Source organism: Caloenas nicobarica, chromosome 3 (assembly GCF_036013445.1).
Source record: "Caloenas nicobarica isolate bCalNic1 chromosome 3, bCalNic1.hap1, whole genome shotgun sequence".
NCBI lineage: Eukaryota > Metazoa > Chordata > Aves > Columbiformes > Columbidae > Caloenas > Caloenas nicobarica.
In genome coordinates this window covers 86108827-86124091 of record NC_088247.1, presented here as the reverse complement: position 1 = coordinate 86124091, position 15265 = coordinate 86108827, and the positions used below count along the sequence as shown (strand labels likewise).

The following is a 15265-nucleotide window of genomic DNA, read 5'->3' as shown; positions in this document are numbered from 1 at the left end:
TTAGCAATACCAACAAAAAAACTAGTGTCACAGAAAAAAAAGATGTTGGCAAGGTGGAATAAGACTATATTTTCACTGATATTTTCTTCTATCTAGGATACTTCTGTAATATGAAGAAAACCAATCCTTCGGCCCCACTCTTCTGCTATTTTCTGATTTTTCAGACCTCCCACTTCTCCTATGAATGATGTGACACAGCTTGTATTACAAAGAGCAGACATTGACTTCTATTTAAAAAGTGAAATATTATATATATATATATACACACATACACACACACAAGAACACAGGATGGTTGATCTAGTCTTCTACTGTGCCCCATATACAGATCTTGTTATACTTGGACGAGTATTGAGGTCTTAAGATAATGCTCAGATGAAGTATTCAGAAATGGAGAGAAACACAGATGCATTTCCATGTTCCAGTGAGACCAGGGGAAAGAGAGATCCTTAGGATTAGAATTTTATTACTCGCATAGTTTGATCAGTTACAGTTATCAAAAAGAAGAGAAAGAAAACTCCAATTCACCATTGATTGCCAAAGCCCTGGAAAACAAAACAAGTCAAAACAAACAAAAAGAGTCAAACCAAACAAAAATCAGAGACCATTTATTATACTCTTGTTGACTTCTGGTGTTCATCTGAATGTTGAAAAACAAACCATTCACTGAAGATTTCATTTTTCATTCTAACTTTGGAGATTTCATTTACATAATTAATTAGTTAATTTTAAAGAGAACTAAAATACACCCCCTCCCAGGCTGGTACCAGAATGAAAAATTAAACCGCTCATACCCATAGTTGTTCTGGGCTTTGAATTCATATAAGAAAACTAAGAGGGATTCCACTTAACTGTACTACTGCAAAGCCGCATGTATGATGACAGCACCCAACATTCAGTTTGGGTTTGTGTGAAGGACAAGGGGGACCTGTATCAGCAGGACGAGGTGGTGCAGGGATGTGATGTTTCCCCTCTACTTGGCACTTGTGAGCCCACAGCTGGAGTAGTGTCCAGCTTTGGGCTCCTCAGTAGAAGACAGACACTGACACACCTGAGTGAGTCCAGCACAGGCCACCATGCTGGTCAGGGGCTGGAGCAGGTGGTGTACAAGGAGAGGCTGAGAGACCAGGGCTTGTTTAGCCCAGAGAAGGAGGACAACAGGGATGTCCTACTGCTGCCTACAACTACATCATGGGAGGGTACAAAAGATGACAAGGCCTGGCACACCTTGGAGGTGCTTCAAGCTAGGGTGAGAGTCAACGAGCATAAGCATGAGCATGGGAAATTACAACTTGGTAAAAGTACTTTTTTTCTTTCTTTTAAACTACATGGGTGGTCAAACTATGACAGAGTCCTAGAGAGGTTGTGGGATCCCCACCCTTCAAAATACTAAAAACTTAATTGAGACAAGGCCCTCAGATCCTGCTGTCAATGGACCTGCTTTGAGCAGGACCAGGACTAGAAAATTTTGGGTGGTCCTTTCTAACCTGGATGACTCCACAAATTTCACTTTCACGCAAACTTGGGACATTTCCAGCGAAAGCAGCAATATCCTTGATGAAGCCTAATCAGGGAACTGAAAACCAAAGATAAACATTTCAGTTTCTGAATGATCTCTGCATGCTTTTGCCAAGTACTGATTACCTTCATTCTGCAAGAAAAGTATACATTTGCCTAAAGCCATCTCTCTGAAATCTACTAAATGACTTAAAGAGTAGCTTTTTATAGAAGAAGCAAAACTTCTTCCAGGCAGTTATAACAGTAATTATCTCTGAAATGTTGTTTACTGACAGCCACAACCACCTTTAATCAGTCTCATTTTCTTTTCTCCTGTAAGTTAATACTTTACTCATCCTTCACCTCTTGGTAGGTTATTTAATTATTATTACATGAAAAATACTTTAAAAAGTTATTTGCTTTGTTTCATTTGGAATACAATATTTTAAATCAGACCAGGCTTTTTCTTTACGCCTTTAGAAATACTATGTGAAGGAAATACCCACTCCAGTCTTTTACAAAATTGGTTTTGACTGGGGAAGTAACTATTGCATTCTGAGTTTTTTCTTCTGCATATTGTTAAATTGTTAAATATAACATACTTTGAGGTTCTAAGGGACATGGTTTAGCGCTAGAGTTAGGTTATGGTTGGACTCTATGATCCTAAGGGCCTCTTCCAACCAAAATGATTCTATGATATACAATTAAATTTAAAAGTAAATAGGGAACTTCCATTGCTGCTTCAAACCAACTGTTAGAAATCTGGACCAATATGTATTTTAAGCCAAAAGCACTAGAAATGTAAGGGGACATGTATTTTACACTACTCAGCCATGCCAATTTTCAATTCTGCTCATAGTTATTACAAAAAAATTACTGTATTTTTGCTTGCTGCAGAAGTATGACAAAAGTTTGCAACGAACATCTGGGTTCAGTTGCTTTGATTCAAGCATGAGGGTTACTCCAGCTAAGCAGATACAGGAGGTCTGACTTCACCTGTGCTCCCAGCGTAGTTCTACTCAGTATTACTCTATGTGCATGTGCTTGAAAGGTAGTAAATACTACCAACAATTGGTGTAAAGCGTCCCAAACATATAAAAAAATTATTTGCAAATGCCACAATAACAAACTACAACATTGTGGGTTGAGAGTGGTCTATGTGTGTATACATATAAATCAAACAAAATGAAGCAAACAGAGGGCATTTTGGACCTCAAAGCTGCAAGTATTTTATGTATGTATGCATGCAAGTTTTTTCTTGCCTGGTTGAATTTTTATATATAAATTTACCTGTATCTATATAAAACCAGCATTTCCAGCTGGTCTCACGTCAATGAAGAGTTTTCAATCTGCATCACAGAAACAAGTTTCTTCATCAAAACTGTGAAATTGTAAGCTCTATAGATATTTCACTACAGAGAGGTTGAAAATTATATTTTGAGACGGTCTCCTCCTGTGAATACCCACAACATCGTAGATTTTATCAATTCCATTGAATGATTGCAAACTACTACACTAGTACCTATCTTTTACTAGGAACTTAAGAACAAATCCTTAAAAATTCATTGCCAAGCAGACAATTTTTACAGTAATAGCAAATACAAAAATTGTGTCCTTAGAACCCCCCCAAAATACTATTTTTTATTTTATTTGTGTTTATCCAGTATTTCATAGAATATCTCAAGTTGGAAGGGACCCATCATGATCGTCGAGTGCAACTCCCTGCTCGTTGCAGGACTACCTAAAATTAAACCACATGCCTAAGAACATCCAGACGCTCCTTGAACGCTGACAGGCTTGGTGCTGTGACTACGTCCCTGGGGAGACCATTCCAGTGATCAACCACCCTCTCAATGAACCTTTTCCTAATGTCCAATCTGAACTTCCCCTGATGCAGCTTCATTCCATTTACTTCTGTCCTATTGCTGATCACCAGAGAGAGAAGATCAGCCTCTCCCCCTCCACTTCCAGCCAGGAAGGTAGAGACTGCCATGATGTTGCCCCTCAGCCCTCTCCTCTCCACAAGTGACCTCAGCAGCTCCTTGTAAGTCTTGCCCTCCAGATCTTTCACCACCTTGGTCGTCCTCCTCTGCACATGCTCTAATAGCTTGATGTCCTTCTTAGATTGAGGCACCCAAAACTGCACACAGTTTTGGACATGTGATTATTCAGTATTTGTATATTGACTATTACCGGTACGCTTAAAAAGGATTTCAGATGTTTGTTTCCATATTTAATATATAATACAAATACAGCGTATTCTAATCAAGATATTTTGAGAAATTATTTGGAGAATACTGCTCATGCAACTGGAAAGTAAACTTGCCAGTGATTTCGCTCCACGTATAAAAAAAAATTTGCATAAAAAATAATCACAAAAAAGCATGCAAAAAAGCATTTGTACTTTTGTACTAAATTACAATCAAAATAATTTCAACATACAAGTAACACAGTAAGACATGAATGTTTCAAGCACATTAAACTAACTGTTATGCAGCACACAGAAGCCACCAGGCCTAAAAATAATCCTAAATCTAAATGTGAAGACTATATAGCCGTAATTGTCACATGAGAACCAGGATTGTATGCTTTACTGCTCAGTGCTACAAATCCTCAACCTCCTCTTTCATATTTCCATCTAGTTAATGTGAATCAGTCTATAGTTTAACTAGTCAATATAGACTAATTCATTGTACTTATTATTAAAAAAGCCGGAACATAGAAACGCATTTTCAGTGTATAGCACAGGGAAGCTTTATTTCCACCTGTGAGCCTCACAATGTATGTTCTTCCCCACTCCCCTTGACTAGGCAGTATTAATCACAAGAAAAAAACCTTTTCAATATGTAAATGGAAATATAAATTAATTCTATAAATAATTCAGCCCACTGATGTCTTTAGTACTTTTAATAATAACGAACTGTGTAGGTTGGTTGTTGTTTTATTTATATATTTTTTTTTTAAATGCATAAAGATCTTACTGTGCACTAACTCAAAAAATAACTCTATGAAGTTTACATATTTAATTTACAATTATTTTTTAACCCCAGATGGAACAACTCCTATAAAATAGCAGTACATTTATATTCTGCAATGATTGGTCTTGGAATACTTGGAGAAAGTGTTAGCCATGTACAAGGAATAAGTTAAACAGAAGAGGATTCTAGAAAACCCAACATCTCACTGAGAGTATGAAATGAAAACCTCTCCTGGTGGATAAAGGAAAAATGAGTCAAAATCATGTTCTACACATGAAGAAAGACCTTTAACATCAATAATAAAGAACATGCCTGTGTTTGGGGAAAGCGAAACAGCTCCCTCTTCTGTAGTATTTTGTAAAATGAACTACTTCTAAAAGGTGTAAAATGTTCTGATCTTACGAAACCAGCACCAACTGACTTAAATATAGCACCAGTGCTTTCAAGCATTTACTATAAAAATTAAGGAAAAAAAAAGAGTGAACAGTAGTCTAACTTTCTACCTATTGCTTTATGTGATAGCTAGTTAAAAACTGGTCCTGAAGGGTGTGCTGCTCAACAGCCTTTCTTTCGAGTCTGCATACTCGTTTGAATTTTGTCTGCTGTCCAAAAAAGTTAACTGCAGCCTACTAAGCAGCAGCATGTGTGTTTACTTAAGCTTCCTGTAAAAACATTCATATCATTCCAAGAGTGACTAAATGTTTTCCATCCTCATAGTTCACATTCCAGCCTTCCCCGCCCCTCCAGTTCATTACATGAAAAATATCAGTCCCAAATCCTGGGCAAGAGAATTTCCTTCCTGGGTTTGAAATACCTAATGTCTTGCAGGAATTTTTTTCCCAGTGTTTAGCTATCTGTGTTAAATATCAGAGTTCAACAATTCAGCATCATATAACTATTCATAAAATGCATGCGAGGACTTCAGATAATTTTCTAATGTCACAAAAACCCCTGAAAATATACTCATTAATACTTCTAAACACATAGTTGGGTTTGGCAGGCTTTTGTTTCAAATTTTATTCCTACTGGCAACCTGAAACTACTTGAATATGTATTTTTCCTCGAAGGTAACTATTTTATTATTGCGAGCTGAAGAAGCCACCTATGAATCAAAGCTGACTGGAAGAGGTTTCTTTTTTGCAGAGATGTAATCAAAATACTCGCAATGAAGTTAAAAACCTTCGTCTGTCATAATAAATTCTTCAAGTTTGCAGTTTAATGGGCATGTATACCCTTCAAATATCTTTTAATGCTGATGAGACTTTCTTGACAATTTTAGGTGGAGTGACACTAGGAAATAACCATCTTTATTCAAGTCGAATCAATTAAGCCTGCCTATCAAGGAATGTCCAAACAGGTAAGGAGGTCATTCAGTTACCATTACTAGGTGAAGATACAGCAAACACACTAAATTAGCATGCATCTAGGGCACATCTATGAATGCTATGGGCACTGAAAAGAATTAATTAGAGGATACATGAGGTTCTTTAGAAGTGAGACATCCTTAGCTGCATTGATATATATTAATTAGGATTCTTTAATTATCTATCCTTTCAGTATTTTTCCGCCAAACTTCATGATCAATCATTGAAAATTAGGAAAAGGCTACTTTATGCTAGTATGGTCTTCCTAACTTTCTTAAATTCGGAGGGACTTTCGCTGGCAGTGGGTTTCATTATACCCTGGATGGTGTGGTTCAACAGCCTCAGCTGCCTTGTCTAAAACCACTATACTAAATCATGATCTGGCAAACATAAGCCCAATTCTCTACAGCACAGCGTCTGCATCCCTTAATTGACTTTGATGAAAAGGCTGGTTGAGGGCTACAGCGCTGGTGCCGAACAATAACTTCTACTTCATGCTCTAAGGAGATCTCTAGACCCAAATCCTGTGCCGGTGCTCGCTGCTCACTACCACTGACTTCATCCTGAATGAATCAAATTTCTTTTCACTGGACTCTGCCGCCTGTTTTTACTTAATGAAGTGTTGGACACGCTAAAGGAACTGAACTGAATTACATCTCAGCTAGAGTTTGGAGCCCTTTATTGATGAAAATGTTAATTTCTTTCTGTGAAGATAAAGTGTCAGCCATAATGACAGCAAAGTAGTGCAGGCCTTATTCATGAAAATTCTCCGAAGGGATTTTGCTTAACACTTAATTTCTCATTCACAGCTTACGTTGGCACCCTGCCACCTGTACCTGAGGGCTCTCACACAGAAGGACGTGCTCCAAGATAACCAGTTATTAAGTATTAGCAGGCTGGGTCGCAGCTTTCCCTATGAAGAGCCTGAGCCTCTGGGAGATGCAAGGGAACAGAAGTGACCATGGACTTTCCTAAGGGACATTTCTGGCATTGCTGCCACTGCCGAGCACTTGTATTTAGTAACTTGCTAAAAAATAATTTAAAAAAAATCAGATATTTTCATACTATTCTACCGAATATTTACTTGCTGTGAACAGAACTATTATTCGAGTTTACAGACCGCTGTCCACAGATGCAGATGTCCCAAGGAAAATGTGGTTATTTCTATCACTGTAGCTTGTTTGGCGTTATTCATACGCTATTATATATTGACTCTAAATAGCTACTTTAGGCTTCAGTATCCACTTTTTTTTGGGGGGGGGATGATGATGTAAAATTATTTCAAAATGGAATTGCTACTTAAACCTCACTCATTTTATTCAGTAAATGAACAATGGTTAGCCCAGAACAATAGATCTGGTTTCCTCCAATGGGACATGTACACAGACCAGCTCCCATGAAGAACTTCCAAGCTGAAAGAAGTGTCAATGTATACCAAAATTTACAGCTCCTTATGACCCTTGAAAAATCACTTTCTCCCCTCTACCTAGCTGTCTGTTTTCATTAGACCTGTAGAAATGGGTTCTCTTGAGACTTCCTAGTGTTGCAAGAAGCTATTGGCTCTAAAATCGGGGGGAAAGCACAGAGGGCCAGTGTGATTACCTACCTCTTAATGAAGACAGTTCAGAAAACAAAAAAAGACAAAACAGACTAAATAGATAATAGATTAAACAAACAAACAAAGGCAAATCTCAAAGGACCAGTATCATTACAGCAGCTACAGAAGCTCTAGAGAAGCATCCATCAGAAGCTTAAATCTAACTCTTTGTGTGGGATTCACAGAACGTGATGTGCCTACATTTCCCGGCTCTCACCAGTGAAAGGAGGTCCCTGCCTTGAAAAGCTGTAGGCTAAAGAGCTTGAGTTTGGAGACACGCTGATGTAGGAAGGTCTTCCCCTACATACTACATGGTCTCCATGTGCCTCTGTCACTAGCCTCATGCCTTACTGGTGACCCTTGCTTTCTGCCTCTCCCCAAACTCAGACACACTTGCCTTGAATTAGTCAGCTCCCTGCTCAAACCTTGGGCTTTTATCTACACTCTCCTTGCACCAGCACAACCCACAGGCATTGCTGTGTCAGAAAACTGGCAAGAAGTGACAATGGTGGATGTACTGTAACAAGAAAGGGCTTTGATCACGATGTTTACTTAAAAAAACCCAGCAGCTATATATTGGTGAGCCACAGCCATCACTTGCATAAACACTGAAAGCTACATGTGAATAACTATTACTGCTTTCAGTTATGTATGCAATTTCCTGAGTGAATCTCCTTTTGCTGAGGCTAAAAATACAAACTGTGATGCCCTGCACATGTCACAGGAGGAATTTTGTTTTCCTCAACAACTCTCTGCTTTCCACTAAAACACATCTTCCCTCTTGCAATTCAATTTCATTCTTTCTTGTCCTATCTTCTTCTTTGCGAGAACCTTTTAGGCACTTGAAGACAGATGTCTTCTCATTCCAACTTCAAAATTTTCTCTTTAAGCTAAACCAAGCCAATTTATTCAGTCTGCCGTCTTAAGACACGTTTTGCTAATGTTGGATTGTGCTCAGAGCTCTCCTTCTGATTCCTTCCAGCTTGCCTGCATCTCTTTCAGAGGAACAATGTCAGGAAAAGGACCAAGAGCCTGTTATGTCAGCTAGGGACATATCCACCCATAGGAAAGAGAGCAAAAAGGACTACTTCAGGTCTTGCAAACTGTACTCTTGATCATCATTTCAGTGTGGTATTTTCCTTCTCAAGGCTCCATTAATCCACGCTCAACTTTTCCTTCCCCTTAAATCACCAGACTTCTCCTGGAGAACTGCTATTTAACAATTACTCTGGTCCAGGACTCATGAAGAATCTCCTCTAAGTGTAGCACACTGTATTTTCCCTTGCTGAATTTGGTTAACATTTTTCTGCCAACTCTCTGCTTTAAAACAAACATACAAATTCATACTCTGCTCTCCAAGACACTTACTGTCGTTTCTAGCTTTGTTGTTTGTAGATTAAATACATTTAGCTTTGATCCAAGCTAGTGAAAACATCAGACAGAACTGGACCCAGCACAGGTACTAGATGATACCAACTTCAATGCAAATAAAGAAAGGCTGTCCCTTCTGAAGACTAAAGCCATACACAAAACCACAGCAGTGGAGTGCTACATCCATACCCCTCTCCTCCATATATCTACCTCACATTCCTGCCCCTTCCATCCTGGCAATTTCCCCTGGGACCTCGAGTGTAAAGTACCTCAAGCGTCTCACTCACCCTCCCCCTTCTACTAGCAACATCAGTAGACAAGATGCAAGCATGGAAAGGCTGGTTGGAGCTGAATAGTTACCCTCTTCCAAGCCCCAGACAAGCATTCAGAAAATCACAGGTTTCAAACCAATTTAGCTGTCCAGTCAACACCAGAATGTGTATGTGGGAGCTACATACACACCTGCAGGATCTGTGCTACAGATACATAGGCAACAGTTTGTGAAAAAGCATTAAAAAAGGTTCATTGTGGAAAACTAATATAAATCAACTCTGTATGGTAATATTGCATATCACAATTGCTACTCCTTGATCTCTACTTTAGAAAACTGTGGACAGCTATTTCTGTATGCCTTCAGTCTCTACAATCATTGAACCCTGTTTTTTATCGCTGCTGTAGTAAGAAAACCAGGATTTTCTTGATGAGGTAGTAGGAATGATCTAGTTTAGTCTGAATTTACTGTGTTCAAAGGCTGTATACATTTGTGTGCTGACATACCATGCTGATATTTCAAGAACCTGTGTTCACAGAATTTCTACTACATTGTATTTGATCTCTGACTGCAAACATTTTTGAAGATGCAATTCAAGAAGAATTTTATCCTTATGTAGCTGCAGGAATGTAAAACATCTGTGGGAATAGATATTTCCTTCATTGGAACTGATTATAAAACAGACAGGAAATAAATGAATTGGTAGAATTGTAGGTGTAGCAGCACTTGGATGATATATGGAGACGAATGTCACAAGTGACTGACACTAATAACCATTTATGCTGGATGAGCTGCAGGCAGGCCAGATCCACAGGCAGCTTTGATTAGAATTTGTCCCTCAGTTTCATGTACCATAAACCACACTATCCTTCAACACTCAAACCAAAATGAAAGAAAGAAATATCTTTGACTAAATAGTTTGTTTCACATACCAAAGAGCTAATATCTGACATGCTGAAAGTAAGTTCACACAAATGAAGCTGGTCACTGGCAAATTAGATCTATTTTACACGTAAACAGAAGCTTAATGAGAAATAAACACATACTTTAAAATGGCGATAAGCATATAGTTTCTGCCTTATTGTTCTTGATCTGATGCCTATATTTTAATGGAAATATGGGCTTGAATTGGTCCGTCACCAACTATATTGACAAAAATAACAGAAAGTTTTCAACAGGCACTCTTTTTGCTGCTCTACAGCTGAAGCCTAATTCAAATTCTAGCAGAAAAATAATTGTTTCCCTACATTGCACGCTAGTCCTAAAAAACTGAAGTACTTCATGCAAAAGGTAAGAGCTATATCTTTATTAAGACATGTAATATCTAACACATGTAAGAACAGAAAAATAAAGTACATTCATTATAAACTTGCATTATACAATTTAATACTTACTATACATGGCCATTTTAAACCACTTTACAAAAAGAGCATCATTTCACTATGGTGTATTCTCTATGGACTGAACATTTCACATTGTCAGCTGAAGTGAGAGAGAGAACTGGAAGCCATTCAAAACAAATGTGTAAAATGAGGTATACTTATCCTTACAATCACTAGTAAACTATCTCAAAATCAAAGTTGACATTAATTTTGCCCATTTATTGAACATATCACTAAGTTACGCTGCTTTCTACTTGAACATTTTTCTCAAATAACTTGTGTATCTGAAAATATGGTACTGTGTAATGTCAGTGATCCTAGAACTTAGTCCACACTAGACACAAATCTTGGTTTTCTATGCTGAATAGTAGGAGATAAAAGATGCAGAAGGATAGGAAAAAAGGAGGACAGACTGGAGAGCACAGGACAATGGGTTTAAGCTGTTAGTGCAATGTTAATAACATTTGAGCTTCTACTCAGTCAACAGTTCATACACTACACTGCAAAATTAAGGTTAAGCTACAGATATGCAGATTTAACGGGGTAGTATGCAGAAAAGCATCATATGGCGGACACGAAAAGTTTTTAATTCCTCTTAGGAAAAACTGTGCCTAGAATGTATTTTATTGCTTGTAGATCTTCAATAAATATATTGCACATATTTTTCATCAGTATCATTAAAATCAAGGGATGGACTTGTCAGCCAGCTTCCCAGCCAGGACTTTCTTCTCCCCTGATCCCACCAACCCTGGAGGTCACCGACAATGCAGTGAGTATCAGGAGCAGAATACCGACAACAGAAATGAGACTCAGGAAAATGAGTGAGATGCTGATTAAAAAGGGGGAAGAGAACCAACCCATTCAGCCTAGCAGGTTAAGAGAATAGAGATGTCAGATGGCTGGATTATGACAGAAACAAAATAGCATTTCAGATAGGACCATGTTGTCATTAAAACTATATAACCAAAATTCAGGACAGTAAGATGTGCAGAGGAAAAAAAGTTAAGGTTTATCTTCCCACAGCATACTACTTCCGCAGTCAGTCCAACTACAAGAAGAAAAACAGAGAACAGAGATCTAAAGAAGCTCCTTGCCTAGTGGGTTAGCAAGCAAGAGGTGTATTTATTGCAAAGAAAGCAGACACTACATTTTTCTAACTATGCATTGAAATCCAAGTAGAAACACTATTAATCTCAAATTTAAGGCTTAAGACACATGATGCTATCTAGCCCTGGATGTGTACCATAAGTCTATCCCTAATACACAAGTCCCTGCTGCCATCAGCTCAAATATTTACTTTTTTGAATTATAATTTAAAAACACACAGTGTGCAGACAGCCAACATCTAACAGATTATTATTTTTTCATAGAATCATAGGAAAGTTTGGGTTGGAAGTGACCTTCAAAGCTCATCTAGTCCAACCCCCCTGCAATAAGCAAGGACATCTTCAACTAGATTAGGTTGCTCAGAGCCCCGTCCAGCCTGGTCCTGAATGTTTCTAGAGATGGGGCATCTACCAACTCTCTCGGCAACCTGGGACAGTGTTTTACCACCATCATTGTAAAAAATTTTTTCCTCATGTCTTGCCTGAATCTCCCCTCCTTTAGTTAAAACCATTACCCCTTGTCCTATCGCAACAGGCCCTGCTAAAAAGTTTGTCCCTAGTAGCATTTCTTAATGTTCTGGGATTTCCTTAATGTGAGCTTTCAAAGAAAAATGTCAACAGATTCAGCAAGACACACAGGTCTCCATAATTAACAAACTTCCAATCTGGTAAGACCTTGATCTCTAATATCTGTAAATATTTTTATCCAGGCTGCTAATCACCAGGCATAGCAGCCTGGATTTTGTTTGATGCCCTAAAACATAACTTTAAGAAGTTTACTGGTAGACTTTACTGGTTCATTTCTCAGGGATTTTTTGATTTATTATATTGCAAGATAAGTTAAGTCTCAGATGCTGAGTAATTTCCCCAAATCATCCAAAGCTGCTTCTTGCAAGCTGTATTTTTCATATTTTGGGTTCCAGCATCTGAACTCACTGCTGAGTTTTAACAGTCCAGATTTTTGATCCTTGAAATATTCCCAAATCTAAATTCCTGAAATTAAATAATTTGGCATTATGGAGCATAACCTTCGGTTTTGTTTGGGTTTGTTTGCTGTGGGGGAGGGAAGGGAAGAAAGAAGACATGATTCAAGTGTGTTTTCAGGTATCTCAATATACTCAAATCCCCCGCTAGCACAAACTAAAACTACTTCCAGTAATTGCTGGTTCCATCATTTATGTAAGTTCATTATCCATTGATTGTTTACTTGGCAGTGTATGCTACCAAAGGAATACCAAGTCAAATGGGATGCTGTGAAGCTTAACATTTAGGAAGTTGCTCAAAACACCACTCAGCATTACTCTCCTCCAGATGATACACTCAAAAACAGATGACTACATGCAAGTGCACATCATAAAACAGCTAACATGACAAATAAGTGAGATTATTTTGTGAGAAAATACAATTAAGATGGCAAGAATCTTATATAAATATTGATTCCATGGTCTATTGTGGCAGTCTTGATCTATTTGACACTATTTCTGTTGTAAGTATAATTTAACACCAACCCCCCTGCAACAACAGCACGACTTTTATGAACTTCAGCAATTCCTAGTTATTTCTGCTTCTAAGAGTAAAACCATGTTACAGCACAGAATTGCCTAACCTAGTCCAGATGAGCTAACTTGTGTCCTGAAAGCCCTGCAGAGGCATTAATGTGGCATGTTAACAAAGGACCAGCTTGGCTATGTTGCAACCTTTAGTAATGAATGATGGAAGCCTACACTCTACCCTGTGTTCGCTTCCCACAATTCATCATAATTATCTCACTCTGATATAGATAAGCATTTAATCCAATTATCTCTCATCCATTTTCTCCAATCTGGAACAGGAAAACAAAGATATCTGTCTATCCTTCTCTCATTGGAGGAAAAAACCCCCTCAATACATTGAAAATACTTCCACCAGCCTTTCTCTCTCTGTACTACCTTCCCAAAGTTGCTCGTGTACATGCTAAATAATGAGGAGCGAACAGCACATACTCTGTGATATCCATCATGAGGGGATCACTGGGGTTTAAAAGCAGCTAACCTGCTTCCACATCCTAAAATTAATTAAATGCAGGTAGCAACTCTCTGAAATTCACCAGCAGCTATTACGTATTATCAGACACCTTCATATCTTGTGACACGATTTTTGGGATGAAAGAGCACCTGTGAAAAATCTTTATGATCCTCAAACCTATCCTAAGAAGTAAGAATCCAGTGAACTTGGATGGGTACTGGAACCCAAGAAGGGCCCTGAAACACATGCAGTTACACAAAATTAATTCAGTTCTCTCAGAGATGGAACAGGAAAAACATAAGTGGTAGCTCACAGAGCACTCACAAGCATTTGTACACTGTGAAGATGGCTCTGAAGACAGGTCTAGATTAACAATTTCTAAATTTAGCAGTCTGGTGTTTTTCATGATGAATATATACTCCATAAAAAGCAACTCTGAACTAACATACATATATATGATTTTTTCTAAAAAGTTATTTTAATGTCTCAGTTTGCAAATCTTCATATTTCCATTGCCAGTCTGGGCAAGCACTTATCATACAGTTAAAAACTCAGTCAGTTACACAAGATATGTATTTCCACAAGGTAATGAAAACTAATTTTTAGAGTTTAAAATGCAATGTTTCCCAGATAACATCACCCTCCGTAAGTTCCACTGAAATAAGGATGTTTTATTCATACAACAATTATGTTCAATATCATGGCATATTGTGCAAAGAGATAGTTATAACTAAATGACATTGATGAATAAGAACTCAGGAATAATCCAATTACCAGCAATTCCAGCCAATGAGCATTTTGATCTAATTTCTCCTGTATTTATTAATAAGTTTTAAGAATAAGAGTAAAATTAATTAACAATGTTGACCTTAAATGATCTCTTACTACTCTCTTTGGGACCAAAAGAATATCAGGCATTGCCACATACAGGTGTAGTTAAACCATGCTCATTTTTTCTGCCCCCACTAGTTTATTCAGTCACAGGCAATACTGCACCAGCTACTTCAGTCCTCCAACATTTTGAAGTAAACCAGGAATTACCAAATAAGCAGCAGCCATGATAGACCAAAGTGTAACAGAGAGAATGCCAATCTTACCTTCACAAACTGGGCAGCACTCCCCGGGGACTTTGACAGGGTTTAGACAGCTCTGCCCGCAGGCTGTGGCCACGCAGTGTGGGTCTCCATTGATGCACTGGCAGAACGTACAGTCGTCCTCTCGCCAGCGGTCTCCGTGAGCTTGGATCTGCCCATTGGCATAGCAGCCAGCAGGGTTATTTACTGGGTAAATTGGGTCTGAAATGAGAGGAATTGCAAGAGAGCAAGAAGTTTTATCTTCCCTTTCACACCTAAAATTTATGTATGAATAACTGTGATTTTACATTACCTGGAAAGGCTTAAGTGCAGCCACTATCAAACATGGAAAGAACCACACTGTGGTATACAGTGATAAAATAAGGTAGGTAACAACTTGGATATTTCAATACTGAAATTTACTGTCAAAAAAGTTGTCGGTTTATACTGAACATTCACAAATTCAGTGTTCTGGTTTTAACTATTTCAATTCAATTTTTTTATGTAACAATTATGAGGCATAATAATTTGATTTTCTGATTTTGGTCTTTGGAACAAAATGGACCTTAGGTCTATTGATCCATTTTTTTGGTACCAACTTAACAAATTCTAAGGGAAACTG

The 15265-nt window shown here is 38.1% G+C and overlaps 1 protein-coding gene across 1 annotated transcript in view; it reads right to left on the bottom strand.

Moving 5' to 3' along the window:
- The window catches only part of CRIM1 (cysteine rich transmembrane BMP regulator 1), a 192906-nt gene that overhangs the window by 46273 nt on the left and 131368 nt on the right, over positions 1–15265 (bottom strand). Inside the window, exon 7 of the mRNA XM_065630951.1 lies at positions 14668–14865. Within this exon, the coding sequence (XP_065487023.1) occupies positions 14668–14865 (198 nt within the window). The remainder of the gene's footprint in view (positions 1–14667; positions 14866–15265) is intronic.